At 34.9% G+C, this 14992-nt stretch overlaps 1 protein-coding gene across 3 annotated transcripts in view; it reads right to left on the bottom strand.

Annotated features, from left to right (window-relative positions):
* Positions 1-14992, bottom strand: part of LOC145660589 (thioredoxin-related transmembrane protein 1-like) — a 46257-nt gene that overhangs the window by 17108 nt on the left and 14157 nt on the right. For all 3 annotated transcript variants that reach the window (XM_081725837.1, XM_081725836.1, XM_081725839.1), the window contains exons 3-4: positions 13473-13647; positions 4848-4949 (exon numbers count right to left, since the gene is read on the bottom strand). In XM_081725837.1, coding sequence (XP_081581963.1) covers positions 4848-4949; positions 13473-13647 — 277 coding nt within the window. The remainder of the gene's footprint in view (positions 1-4847; positions 4950-13472; positions 13648-14992) is intronic.

Genomic DNA, 14992 nt, shown 5'->3' on the forward strand with positions numbered 1-14992 from the left:
TCGCGTATTAGTACAAACAAATAATAAAATGTTTTTCTCCATGTGTCAGTTGTGCAAATCCAAGATTTATTCAGTAAAAGATATTGCTAAAGATAAAAATCTATTTTCTCAACATTACATATGGTATGTTTTTAATACTATAATTTGAATCAGACACAACAAAAACTGAAAGTGTTATTACACTGGTTTAGCTAGTTTTACGATTTCAGAGTCCACGTCACCAGTCTTCTTTCTGAATTACTGCTTCGTTTGAAGAAATGTTACATCTTCACTAATTTTAGTGCTTTCTTCACATCCAGCCAGTTTTGAAATTTGGATCATATCACCTCTAAAGAATTGAATCGTCTTTCAATTGCTGCTTTTCTTTTCGGTTTATATATCTGTCTCCTGACCTTGAAGTACTATCCCAGTATTTGCCTAGGGTATTATGTGGGAAACTAAAGGAATCTTCAATCAGAACGGCTGGCCCGGGGATTTTATTTCTATTCTATATTATAGAGAATTATCCACCTTGTTATTACTCGAACATATTGTCTACTTCCTTATTTTTGGAAATCGTTAATTCGAACTTGGATAATTCAAAATATTGGATAAATACGAACAAGATTTTATTCCTTTTGAAAACTGTGTTGAAAACTAGTGATAGGCAGTGGCAATATTCCCAGTAGGAAGGAAAATAAAAAAATGAGAATGTTCCCTGGCATATAAAGATTTTATTTCCATTTCTTTACTTTATCTTCGAAATTATAAATACCATATGACTAATTATTTTTTTTTTCATTTATTATGATTTACATCTAGGTTTTAAATAATTTGGAGGTTAAAAAAATAAAATTCGTGGACTGCACTTTATATAATTAGTATGATTTTTTAAGTTCCTTTTCCATTTGCACTAAAAAGTAGCAAAGTACTAATTTACAAATGATGAAAAGGAACCAGTTTGTAAAGAAATGTAGAAATTATGCAGAAATAGAGACGAAGTACTATTAATACACCCCGAATCACCGTTAGTGACAGACGTCAGTCTGTCTCCTGTCTCTGACTCGAATTTCTGAAGAGGTACTCGGACTCGAATTTCTGAAGAAGTACTCGGACTTCTCTTACATGTGAATTAACGCATGAAATTTCGAGAAATACGTAGGAAGAAAGATCGTGTGTGGCAATGCTACGTGCAAAATTATAAAGATAAGTCAGTCTTGCAAATATTGTGAACATAAATACGTATGCGCAAATGTTGATAAAATGGTGAGACATGTGTCTTCTGGCAGTTACCCAATCTAATTTGTTTATAACATTTAAAATTTTAATATGTTTATATCAGTAGTAGAGTCAAGTTTATTCTTAAACTGTTTAGTGGTGTAAAAGTATGTGGACTTACTATACCATTTTTTTCACATATTTACTTGCATAGAACATACTGTAAGTAAATATACATTTATGCGTACTCTCTCAATATCATAAAAATTAATAAAATAACATAATACCGTTCAGAATATACATTTTAAAGAATCCTCTGGAGACAACAATAATAATATACTGTGATAAGAAAAAAACGAATTTGACTTTGAAAACAATGTAGTAACAGAATGCAATTTTCTTTGTGATTGTAGATAAATTGCCGGAAAATTCCCATTTTTGGGGATTTTCCCGGGAATTTGCCCATCACTATTGAAAACAATACTATCAGTAGGTCCACGTCTCATATAGCCTCGCTGCTGAACGGGACGTTAAACTCAAAATCAACTCAACTAAAAAATCGCAGGTAAATCGAATATTTTAACCTCATGTTTGGATGATTCGAAGTAATTACAGTACAAGAATTTTAAGTGTTGGACAAATTGCAAAGAGAAAAATGTAGTTTCGACTGATTTTCTGTTATCCACAGGCAGCCGTAGGGAAGAGTCAGGGACAAACACAATCCATCCGATGATGAAAAAGATGAAAACGAGATAGGCGATGAAGTATAGAAAGAGAGAATACTAAGCTCACCTGAAGTTTCCGAAATGGTTGAAAATTTAAGAAGGTTTAATTACCGAAGATTTCGTTAGCCGGATAAAAGCAATCAAATCAAAGCAAAGCTAACTAAAGTCATGAAGTTCTTTACGTGATAACAGATAAATAAGGTTGTTACTCGTGTATTTGACTTTGTATGTGAATTCAGTGTATATATTACTATACTTTAATGTGTTTACGCATGTGCACTATTTATATACCACTAAAAGTTGTTCGTTTGCTTGCGGAACTGGCACTCGTAATATAATGTCTCAAACATAAAGTCCAGCTATTGTATTTCACATACAGTAGTTTTTTAAGCTTCGTTTTAGGTATTTAAAAATGCACGTTTTTAGATACCTCAACGTTTGGATAATTCGAGTTTTTCGTGAACTTTGGACTTCGATTTACAGAAAGTCAGCTGTATACGCGAGTGCCAATGGTGGAAAGTATGTATGTCACACGAAATTCGGAGGAGGAGGCTTCATACATTTCCTTTGTGTAATACGGGAATTCCGTAGATTCATGTGTACAATAGAATATGAACGATTATATGGTATTTTAAGTAGGAATACGACTTTAAATGAACGTACAAATTTTACTAAAATCCAATTTTGCCCAATAAAACTATTTTTAAACTGTGTTTTTCATTTTCACAATCCTGCTTACATCTCAACAAGTTTACTGGTATCTACAGCCACTAACCAGTCAACACCAGTTCGTAAAGTCGCGCCTACAACAATTATGATGACTAATTCAGGGTGCGCACACAATTTGGCGAAAAAATCCCTGACTTTCCATGACGAAAGTTCTAGATTTCCCTGACCACTGAATAATTTTAAAATATATAAAAAAAAAAAAAAAGAAAGAAAGAAATCCAAGCCTCTACCCTTTCCATAGTTGGCCTTGTTCTCTCTCCGCTTCCGTTCCTTTCTTTTTTCAATTTTCTTTAGTCCAAAAGAATGTAAATTTACAAATATATGCATTAGGACATATTGATTACATATTACACAAAATGTAAAGTTACAAACGAAAGTGTGCAGTATACAGAGTACTTAAGATATGATAAAAATACACATTATAATAAAAATTACACAGCATTATAATATTGCTTATAATAATAAACAGTTCGTACATGATTTTACTGATCAAAAAGAAAAACATTATGTACCACATACCCTTGCCTGTGCAGTTGTTAAATGCAACCCATTTAACAACTTGTTTTCATCCTTTCTCACATAGTTTTCCTCTCATTGATCTCAATATCCTTCTTGTCATCTCAGTAATTTAATTTTCTTCTTTTCTTCCTCCAGCTCCTTCAGTTGTTGCTGAATCTTCCATTTCTCTCTCCTCTTCTTCTCTCTAGCATTCATTTCTCCTTTCTTTTCTAAATACACCTGATATTGTCTCACTGAACTTCTCACTGAATTTATCATATCTCTTGGAATTGTTAATCCTCATGATCCACCTATTCTCATCACAGAATCATATATGATCTGTTAAGCCACCAGAGATTAAGTTCTCAACAATGAGATTTTTGTTTATTGAAAAACCACTTTCAACAAATGCGTTTCCGTGAGAGAATATAAAATACAGCTTCATAACAGACCATAAGTCAACACAGTCCTTCTTATGTCCTTTAAAAAAAAAAAAAAAAAAAAAAAAAAAAAAAAAAAAAAAAAAAAAACTCTGTCCTTGGCTATGAAATCACTGAAGTGTTCCTTAAATCCTTAAATCTGAGCTGGAGATACTATTTCTTTGCATTCTCAGCCACTTGTCCAGATATTCTCATGGCATCATGCAAGTCTTCTAGAACAGCGTCTACTCTTTTGAACAAATATGCCACGACGCAGTTATAGAGGTTTTTCTCGCAGAAAATTAGTTTGAACAACTATTTCACAGAACACTGTCTCTCTAAATATCATCATTGGGAACACTTCATTTTGCATCCAGTAATCCAGTAACAGTAAAGAAATTAACACTACTTCATAAATTCAATAATTGAACGATGGACGTAAATCGATTTTTCCCTGACCAATCTGCCATTTCACCTGACTTTCCAGAATGTGGACACCCTGTAATTGTTCTCCCAAGCCTTCGGTTCCCTATACACTACAGATTATAATCAAGATTAATTACAAGTTCTAAGTGTTTACCTTTTAGCAAAGAACTGTCACTCATGTCAACGGTGAAAAGTGCCCACGCTTGGATAAATTTCTAATTGTGCTTTTTAATACTAATTTGAGGACGCTGAATCCAATATCCCGACTTCGAGATCATTTTCCTTGTGACCCCTGGATGGATTTAATGGAACTATATTTAAACACATCCATCCAAGAAAAAATATCTCGAAGTTGGGATATAAGTAAATATAAATATCAAAAAAAAAAAAAAAAAAAAAATCTTAATATTCACCTCACTTTTAAAAGCAACAAATTTTTCTCCACGGGTAGGAATGTATCCACCAGTTTTACTTCCTTCAACTATTTCAAATCTTTATTGAAACCAAAAATAACTGAAACCAATAAACTAAGTCTCTCGTAAGTTATTTAGGGTATACATAAAGAACCCATAGTTCCTTAAACTATAGTATACTTAGTTTATGATAGTTAGCATTAAGTCTTACAAGTGCGTAAAAATATTAATTAGTTAACATTAATTAACAAGGAAGTTAGTTGCTATCCTCAGAATGTGAAACAAATAAACTCAGTTATTAAGTAAATAAAAGCTGTCACTATTATTTGCGTAAAACCAAGTGTTACTATCTTCAAGTATCCGAAAAAGACGATTAACTTACAACATACATGTAGTTAAATCCTAACATACACAAAATAAATCATAAACCCAATACTTACCAACCCCAGTAGAGCTCCAACTATAATGGTAGCCATTGCAAATATGAGGTACGATCCCCAAGTTGGCAACCCATAATCTTCCATAAGTTTTGTATGGACAGACTGTGTGAAACAAAATAAGGTATACCATTAGTTCGTTTCAAGAAGAAATAAAGTAACCAAATTTACAAAAAAAAAAATTGCACATAGTAATGTGAAAACTACTATTAAAATTAGAATCTATTTTTTGAAAACTATTAAAATAATTATGTAACGAAGAAATACCGACGTAGGCATACGAAAATCAAAGTAAAAGGTATTCATATAGTATTTAATAGAAATAATTAATTTTCCATATTCCAAGTTTTGAAATTTTCACTAACGATTTCAATTAATGAAACCAATATCTTATTCAGAGCATCAAGTAACCGAGTTACATTTTACATACTACAATATTCTATGAATAAAAAGGGACACACTTCTAACAATTATTATTATAATTTCCAATGTATCTCTTACTGGTTAAAATATTCTTGAGTAAATACAAACTCATTTAAATTTTCAATTAACCCTATCATTACTAAAATTAGACATGTAAGTTGTTGAAACATGTCCATTCCAATTTTGTGTTGACAAATCATAAGATTAAACGGCACACACTAAAAGTTGTATGCAGTTCTTTCAATGATAAGAACTGTTGTAGAATTGCATATTGTAAAGATTTTTACTAAAAAAGCTGCTCATAGTAGTGTCCCAATATCTGTCTAAATTGCTTCCGTCCGTATTAAGATTTTGGTTCTTAGTCCGAATGTAAACGATTCAAATGTTCCTTTCTATTTTCAATAGTTGGCGTGGGAGACCAGGCGAGATCTTATGTAGTTCGGATATCCCACGTTAAGCTGTACGTCCTCGTCTTACAGCTGCTGAAAGGAATGTTAAACTCAAAAAAATCATATTACATCACATCTACCTTCAACAGTGATGTATAAAAAAATACGTATGCCATTTATGTAGTATTTACGCTAAAATAAAAGTTTTACAACACCCAAAATAGCTGCACTTTCTTGTTTGAAATCTTAAATATATTTCCTGATTCTATTTCTTATAGTGAGCTTGATCATACCAATATTACGTCCCTACTGCATTCATGTTTAATTTCGTGAACACCACAGTGAGTTTGATCCACAAAATATCATTTATATGTTGTTAAGTTTTCTGTGTTAATTGAAGGTTGAAACTTCGTTTTAAGTTGTATTTTGGAACAATTCTGTTCAGTCTATATGAAAATTTGGGAAACAGGATGATCGAAATTCATTCTGTTCCATATGAGATTTCAATTTATTAAATTCGAATTTTATAGACCTCAGAACTACGGAATGCCATTTTCAAAAGTGTTAATTATACCTACCTAATTCCAAAATTTCGTTAATTTCACTTTACGCCCACGTTAGAAGAAACTAATCTCCTCTTGGAAGGTCTGTCATTTCTATTAAGTGTAATGTGTGTTCCTTGCGTTCAAAACACACAAAAATACACTACACTGAAGAACTTCACTTGCAAGACTGAACTTCCATCATCATAATGTTGAAAAGAGTGAAAAAGAATACTAGTGAGAAGAAGCAGGTTAATGCTGGAAAATATGAATGGAATCATTCAGTTTTATGTCTCACAATACGCCAAATACTAGGCGGATGATTAATGGGAAGTGAAGAATTATGAAAGTAAGTGGCGACATGAGAATCCCAAGACGGACGCCTATTACTACAGATCAGCGATCTCCACTGAGCCACAGTACCAAGTTATGTTCAGATAAGAAAACTATGATGGAAGACTTAAGATTGATGAGGTATCACAAAAATAAAGAAAATAAAAGAGGAAAAGCAGTACTGGGGACGGTAGCAACTGTAATGTGAAATAGAGGGAACATAGGAGTAGCTAGACACGAAGAGAAGGTTTGCATGTGTAGAGAAAGTTAGTATTATAGACTACATGTACTAGAATAATCGGGAACGCGCAAGAAACATATTTAAAGATTTTTCTTTTAGTTTATGTTGAGTAGTTTAGTGAAGCAGCTTTCTGAAGTATAATTACGGCACAAGAACATACACTTGCAGGGTGTGACATGTTTCAAGTTCAGTAGTTTCTAAGGAAAATGACTGATAATATTGAGCAACGAAGGTCGTAGTTTGAATACATGATAGAAGTAGTAACTAATACATGGTGTAGATCACTGACAGGCAAGCTTTAGAAGAAGAGGAAAAAACTTTACGCGGGCCTATCTAATTTATTGAAATAAAACAACAATGGTACATTTTACAAAACTATTGTAATACTAAGCACGGTTGACTGGTTTAAACCAGCTGTTTAAAAAAATGGTTTAAACCAAAAATTAAAAAATAAATAAATAAATAAACGAAAAATGCTGTAAATCGTGTCAACTTCATAGTGACATCTCCACATATCAAACCGTCCGCATTACGTTTATCTGCTTTTCACCTTTCAAGCAAGGGGTCCGTGTTCAATTTTCGGTCGAACCTCAACCCATCTTTCAAGTGTAAACCAAGTATCGATTCGAGGTCTCCCTTTAAGCGAAAGTCTTCTCCGTGATAACCTTGCTTCATAAGGATGTTAAGTCTAAACATACGAAACGAAACCAAATTGTATATTTCTACTTGCCTGAATGCCTGTTGTTTTATAAAGAAGCCAAGGTTGCTTAAATATACTGATAGAAATTGGAAAAATTTATCAACTGCCTACGTAGCTTCCAACATCAGCTTGAATTTGACCTTGTTTTAATTTTATTCATGATATCTACATACCAAATTTGTAATTTAATACCTCAGTTTTAGCGTAGTGATTATGATACGTTGATCTTAAAATTTTACATACAAATACATTTAAAGTAGTAATAGGATTTTCCCAATGGTTAAGGTGGGAGTTTCCCGATTTATATATAATTCTGTATAATGTTTTTACGAGGGTCACTACGAAAGTTTTGAGATGTGAAATAACTTACATACTTAAAATCAATTTAACACTTACATTTACTCAAAGTATTCACCATTACACTGTACACACTTTTACATCCTCGAAAACCACTCTTGGAAGCAGTGTTGCCAGTCTTTTTCTTCAAGTGTTGAAAGTTCATTCTCGTAAGCCACTACAGCTTCTTCAGGGCTGCAAAATCTCTTCCCACGCATGCGATCTTTTATCCTGGGGAACAGAAAAAAAATCACACGGGGCCAGGTCAGGGCTATACGGCGGATGAGTCATGTTTGACCTCCGTAGATTTTAAAAACTGAATTGTGATGTTCGCTGTGTGCGGACGCGTTGTCATGATGAAGCAGGATCCCACGCAATCCAGTTCTTGGACGCCGTTCCAGAAGCTTCTGGAACACTTTTGTTAGGCAAACAGTGGTGTACCACTAAGCAGTAACAGTCCTTTGTTCTTCAAGTGGAACAGTTGCAACATGGCCATATTTGGAGAAGAAAGTTGCGACCATCTTCTTTCCCACACTTCGCGCTCGCTTCACTTTCGTGGGTGGATTTTCGTCTGGAAAGATACAAACAGTAGACTGGCGTTTATATCCAAGTCTCATCACCAGTAACAATGTCAGAGACGCGTCGAGAATTTCCTCCATCAAATTTTGCAATCATTTCTTCACACCATTCCACACGCATGTGCTTCTGCTGTTCAGTCAAAGTGTGAGGCATCCAACGAGATGAAACCTTCCTGAGCCGAAGATGATCATGAAGAATTTTTGTTAGTGCTGGCGATCCAATGTTCACTGTAGATTCAATGTCCTTGAAAGTTGTTCGAGGATTTTCTCGAATCATCTGTTTCACAGCGGCAATGTTTTCATCTGACACAGCTGCTGCCGGACGTCCAGCTCTCTCTTCACTTTTAAGCGATGTCCGGCCTCTTCTGAATTCACCAAACCACCAAAAAATTGTAGCACAAGAAGAAGCAAGGTCCCCAAATGCCCCCTCCAAAGGGTCAAGGCTTGTCTCGTTCAAACCACTTTTGAAATCGTAAAGGATCATTGCCCGAAAATGTTCCCTTTCGAGCTCCATTCTAGACAGCAGAATACTGATTACATCAACAAACAAGTGAAGGCGATACGGCTATGCCGATAAGCGAGGCGAGTTGAAATTTGCTTCGCTTCTTCGCTCTGGATACCACTACCGAACGCAATTGTTGGAATTCAAATACTGTGCCACAACAACGCGTATCTAACTTTCGTAGTGACCCTCGTACTTGTGTAGCTGTTATCTTTTTGTCCTTCTGAAATGTCTCTTGACAATTATATTAACAAGTAGGCCTATGTAAAGATCAGTACAACGTATTTTTTATCAGGAGTCCTTCGTGAGTGTGTCGGCAGACTCATCGCATTTGTGACCAATTAGTTCAGGTTTTGTGTCCAAATGGACAATTTCTCTTGGATGTAAGCCGAGAAGCGATTTGGATTCCGCCCCTTTCCAGCATAACCTTGTTGTTGCATAATAACACCAAGGCGAAAACAAACAAATTTCTGTCCACATCTAATATAAATACATAGAGTAAATTATTTAAACCAAAAAAACCTGGTTTAAACCAAAAAACCTGTTTTTTTCAATAAAAACCACGGTTTTTGCCAACCCTGATACTAGGGCCTATTAATGATTGAAGTTGCTTATAATCTGGCCCGAACTGAGATGAACTGATCCGCAGAAGTTAAATGCTCAATGCTCATGAAAATGAAATGAAATCAGTCCCATAGTTAAGCCGGCTAGGCTAAATGAGAGGTGATGTTGAGAAATGAATGCAATGGTGGATAAAGTGGGAGTAAACGGGAAAACCCCGAGAAAACAAACGAACGTGGTGTTTGTCCACCTCCTCAATACTCATGTGTTGGTCTCTTTCGAAGAACCCTATTCTTCTTTACATTCGTCAGATTAGAAATCATGTCGAGGACCTAATACAACCTTTCGGGGGGACAAAATTGACCTGCGAGCCTAGTTTGCGCATCATTAGTGGACATGATTTTTAACAATTGAGCTCTATGGAATGAAGTATCTGATTCAGTGGAACTCTTTAATGGTTGAGTAGAAGTTACGTCTCACCCTGAACTTGGACACTTTGCAAGAATACTAATTGTTAATTGGGAAATTACATGTAAGGTATTTATCTTCGTAACTGGCGACGAAGATGAAAAAGTAATCAAGGTAGGAGATTGAAATGTACTTTTAAATTACGTCGACATACGCAGTGAAAGAGTTAAACAGGTTAGTCCTTCTCTTCAAAATCGATGATGATGTATAAACACACAATTCTATTGGAATTTTGCTTGAGTCAAATTATGAAGGAGAAAAAGTACAATTCTTTGTTTAGAATTTTCAACTAGGCTTATTTTTATTTACTTATTTATTTAATGAACAACTCCGACGACAACGAAGAATATCAAAAACTTGATAGTGAGCCGGATAACACCTGCAAAATGCTACTAAATAAACAAGTAACTATTTCCACATCTTTTGTTATACACCAGAAATCTGGATGCGTTATATAAGGCACCTTAATTGTTGGACACTCAAATTTCTAAATTATATTAAAGGTATTAACTCTTTAGGGAGACAATCCATCTTTCTTCACGAAAAAAAAAAAAAAAAATCCACCTAAGTTTTCAATTCCATATTGCATCATTATTTGACAAGTTGTCCAGGTGCTGTGTTTATAACACATCCATCCTCAACGGAACGATCATTTTGTGTATTTACATGCCATGTCTATTGCCTCTACAAAGTTAAAACACCTATTATTTTATTTAAAGATGTTAACTGACTCACTTTCTTCTTTTTTATATATTCTTCATTGTCTAAGTTTACCATTCAAATTCAAACTATTGGAAGGGGCAGGAAGGGTTAGCGTAGCGAAGATTTTTAATGTAAAGAACATTTTTAAGATCTTTTCTTTTCCTCTTTAGAAACACATTCCTATCCAATACAATTTTATTATACGCGAAAAATATTAGCACCAAAAATACAGAGTCAATCTTTTTGTTACAACCAAAATAAGTTTTGTTTGCTAGTCTGATAGCATCTTCATTTGTCTGTTACCACCAGGGTGCATCTTTTTATGAGCTTTGTGCGTTTCTTAGTTGCATTGTGAATATTAAACTTATTACTTTGCGACCATGGTGATATTGAACAAGTGTTTGCTTTATACAAAGCAGGGATAAAAAATAAAAAAATAAAAAGTGTATTCTTTTGAATTTTTGTGTTTTGCGACTTTATGCAACATGGAGATATGAATAACCTCTATTAACGTGGGCTTAAAATCAAACGGGTTTTGCATCCGGTGCAGTTGGATACACAGCACATCATGAAAAATCGTACATCAGAGTATATGACATGTCCCACTACGCTATGTCACCTCCAAGAGAACTGGATTGCAACACTATGCCAAACGACTCCGGTTAACATATCTGTGTGTCAACGGGTGTGAAGCTCGGTGTAGTTCAACGTTTAGCCAAACACTTGTACGGGAAGAGGTCACAATGATCCAAATTAAAAACCAGTCTAGGAGGCCAAGAAAAATATCTCGAAGAACGTTGAATGCCATCAAAAAAGCACGTTACCAAACAGCATTAATTGCTAGCCAGCTGAAAAAATGACTAAAAAAGAGAGAACAAAGTTACTTGCTAGTGTGTTACTTCGAGCGGTACAGCAGCAGAGTATCCCATAACGACTTACGCTTATGCAGTAACACAGCTTGACTTAAACCTCTCCTCACAGACAAGCTTCGTACAAAAATACAGTGATTGCACGTCGAGGCCTGGAAGAAACTGCTATGGATTGATGAAACGATTTCTTTTGAGACGGGCAGTGTGCGAAACGGGTGTATTGTTCCCTTAGTACAGTTTTCATGCTCTCAGTACACATGTGTAAAACATCTTGGAAACGTTATGGTGTTTAGTTCCGTTAGCTACTGTGGTATAAGTTGATCAGTTATCCTCTCCAGAAACCAGACTATGAAACAGTCAAACTATTTTGAGTTGCTGAATGATGTGCTGGAGTCGTACTTTGAAAAGACTGGAGCATCATTCTTCTGCAAGATTGGGTTCCGTATCAGAACAAGAGATCTGTAGTTTGGCATAGTGATGAAGATGTGCTACATTTTAATGATTGGATGGGCCAAAGCCTTGGCTTGAACCGAATGGAAAACCTCTATTTTCTGACATTTAAGAGACATGGATACTTCGCAATTCTGACGCCGGAAATCTGCCATCAAACTTGGGGCAATTTGTCACTTAATATCCTTCAAAACCTAGTTTTTAAGTACCTCTAAAAAGCTGCAAGTGTGTGAGAAAGATTTGATTTTGAGTTTACAGTCCCTTTCAGCACCGAGGATATATGAAACGTAGACCTACAGCTTAATACGGGATACGAACCATATTAGCTCCCGCTGGGAATCGAACCCGTGTCTCTCACGCCAAAGGACCGTATGCTATCCGCTTAGTCACGAGGGAGTTCTTCGTGAGAAAGAAATGAGATTCAACAAAGCACTGACTATATATTAAAAACTGTCGCGTAATGCAATTTTGAAACATTTTACTTTTAAACGTGTCATATTTTCAGTAGTTAATATATTTGGATAAATCTATCATGCAAGGGCAAGTGAATAAAAGTCAAAACCCTATGTTTAGAGTGGCGCTTATTATTACTTTGCTAAGTAGCGGAACATGTATTTAGGAGGGAGTAAATGAATGCATCCTACTTTAATTTTTTTGATTATTCAGGGACTACATGAATGCATATTCTTTACGTTTTCAACAGACAATACAGATGAAACAAATTATCTTGATTATTATATATTTATCTCCGTGAAAACTTTCATGAGGAATTGCTCTCCTCTCATATCGATAGTTATCATTTGGAGACTAGCAAGTTATTTTTCTATTTATTTGCATTCTAAAAGTTTTTATTTATTTATTTATTTATTTGTTTTCTCAAACAGTTAAACAAGGCACTTTTAAATGTCCTCTAATTGCAATCGTCAGGAAACTCAAACGTGTAATGTAAAAAACTTACATACAAAACAAATATCTAACAACGCAAGCCGTTACGAATTATTTTGTGCTGTGTAGTACAGATGAGCAATAAAAACTAAAATCATGATACCATTTCTACAGTTTTCATATCCTGAAGAACAATAAAATACAATTACTGATTCACAGGGTGTCTACTAAAATTCCACAATGAAATTTCGTGACTTTTTCGTGACCTTTTCTTTACCAAATCATAAAATTTCCTAACATTTTCAAGAGAGAATTTGGATGCGAATTAGACCGAATTTTCATCCATGCGATACAAACGTACTTTGCTTGCGATTTGGTAGCGTCTAAAGCCGACCATAGACATTTTTGGTGTTGAATTTGGATGTTTTATAGAACAAAATTTTCCAATCTGTACTTACATTTGCACAGTTAAAAAAAATCGTGACCCAAAAGCTAAATTTCGTGACTTTCATGACCGTTTTCTGATTCCGTGACTTTCGTGACCGATAGACACCCTGATTCAGAATTGTTAGACTTTGCTTAACAATTCAACCCATCACAAAAACTGTTACGTCTGTTCGACTGTTCGTAAGTGTATAAAAAATCTTACCCGAAGTACCATCGACAATTTGAAAAAGTAACTGACAACCGACATCTGAATTGAGGAAGGCGATTTCCATCCTGGAATGGCTTCAATGGATTTCCACTTCTTCTCCTCCACAAAGGAAATGAAGTCATCTTTGTCCCGTGACCCACGATACTGACGGAACTCGCCATTTAGAACACTGTAAATCCAAACGATTAAAAAATCTTACAAGTACTAATTTAACATACAGAATTAGACACACAATTAGTATTCTTCATTGCTTTTACAGAAGTTTTGTTTCTCCCACAAAACTCACGGTCAACAATATACATGTCATAATTTGCGAATATCTGTCCTTCCTATAGTATTATACTGGTTTGAATTAAAATTTGATATCACAACAGGAGTGTGGCTCACGTATACCTCAAACTCGAAATAAGATACTTCTGATGTATAATGATGTTTCTTATGTTTTGGTTGTTTGCAAAAGTTTTATTTTAGACGTCAAAAGTTTATTCTTTCATTAGCAAGACAGCGCTACAAGAGTAGATAAAGCAAGATGTACTTTTAGAAAATAAAGAATTATAAAGGAGTACTTTAGTACCATACGGAAGAGATCTACCCTCAAATGATATATTGTTAGTGCTTGACACTACGATTATACTTAAATTCCTAAGAAGATGGAAGTTTTCATTGAAAATTTCGGCAAGTACTAAACAGCAGCCTTATACTAAGGTAAGTCCAAGTGAATATTAGTTAAATTCCTAGTTTGAAATTTGATTTTCAGTTTAACGTTCCGTGATTATACTCTTTACGCCGAAACAGACCGACATCAAAAATAAAAGTGGCGATGGAGGAATTCGTCAAATGGAGACAATGAGAGGAAACGGAATAACCCAATGAAAATTCGCGGACGCGATGGCATATGCCATAAAAAAGCTTAGTTTGTGTTTACGATTTTGTTTTGTTTTAATGCTTAATGCAAGACAGAAGCTGTGAAGACCAGAAATTACAATAAAGTAGGATCTGGATTACAATAAAGTAGGACTACCTGTGCTTATATCCAAGGTGTTGCACTCCCAGCAGATTTGAACCTGTACGTATGTGCACTTGCAGTGAAAAGGCTACCCATAAGGCTACAGAAAACTCTCAAACCTAATGTAGAAGGTTGTCTTCAAATCTCATTAACAACAAACCCGATGTGAACAAGGTAACATCTTAACTTCCTTTCCTGCTGATCAGTTATGGGTGAGGCTGAACAAACATTCCGATTCCTTCTGAACGTGTACAATCGGAGAAGCTACGACTTGAATGTCTTATCGAAATCCATTAAGATTTCCTGAAAGGATATTATCTTTAATAAACCGAGAGTGGTTTAACTAATGCACAATAAGTGAAACGTTCATAGAAAGGATTTCAAGACTTGGACAAATCAGAAACGCTAGTGTACTGGTATTGGGAGAGCAGGAAGTCTTTGAAAGACGAAGCGAAACCGTCAGCCTGTCACGACCATGTCTGATGGAAATGGGCGGCTGTTAAGAACG

This window comes from Thermobia domestica, chromosome 9 (assembly GCF_964235325.1).
Source record: "Thermobia domestica chromosome 9, izTheDome1.hap1.1, whole genome shotgun sequence".
NCBI lineage: Eukaryota > Metazoa > Arthropoda > Insecta > Zygentoma > Lepismatidae > Thermobia > Thermobia domestica.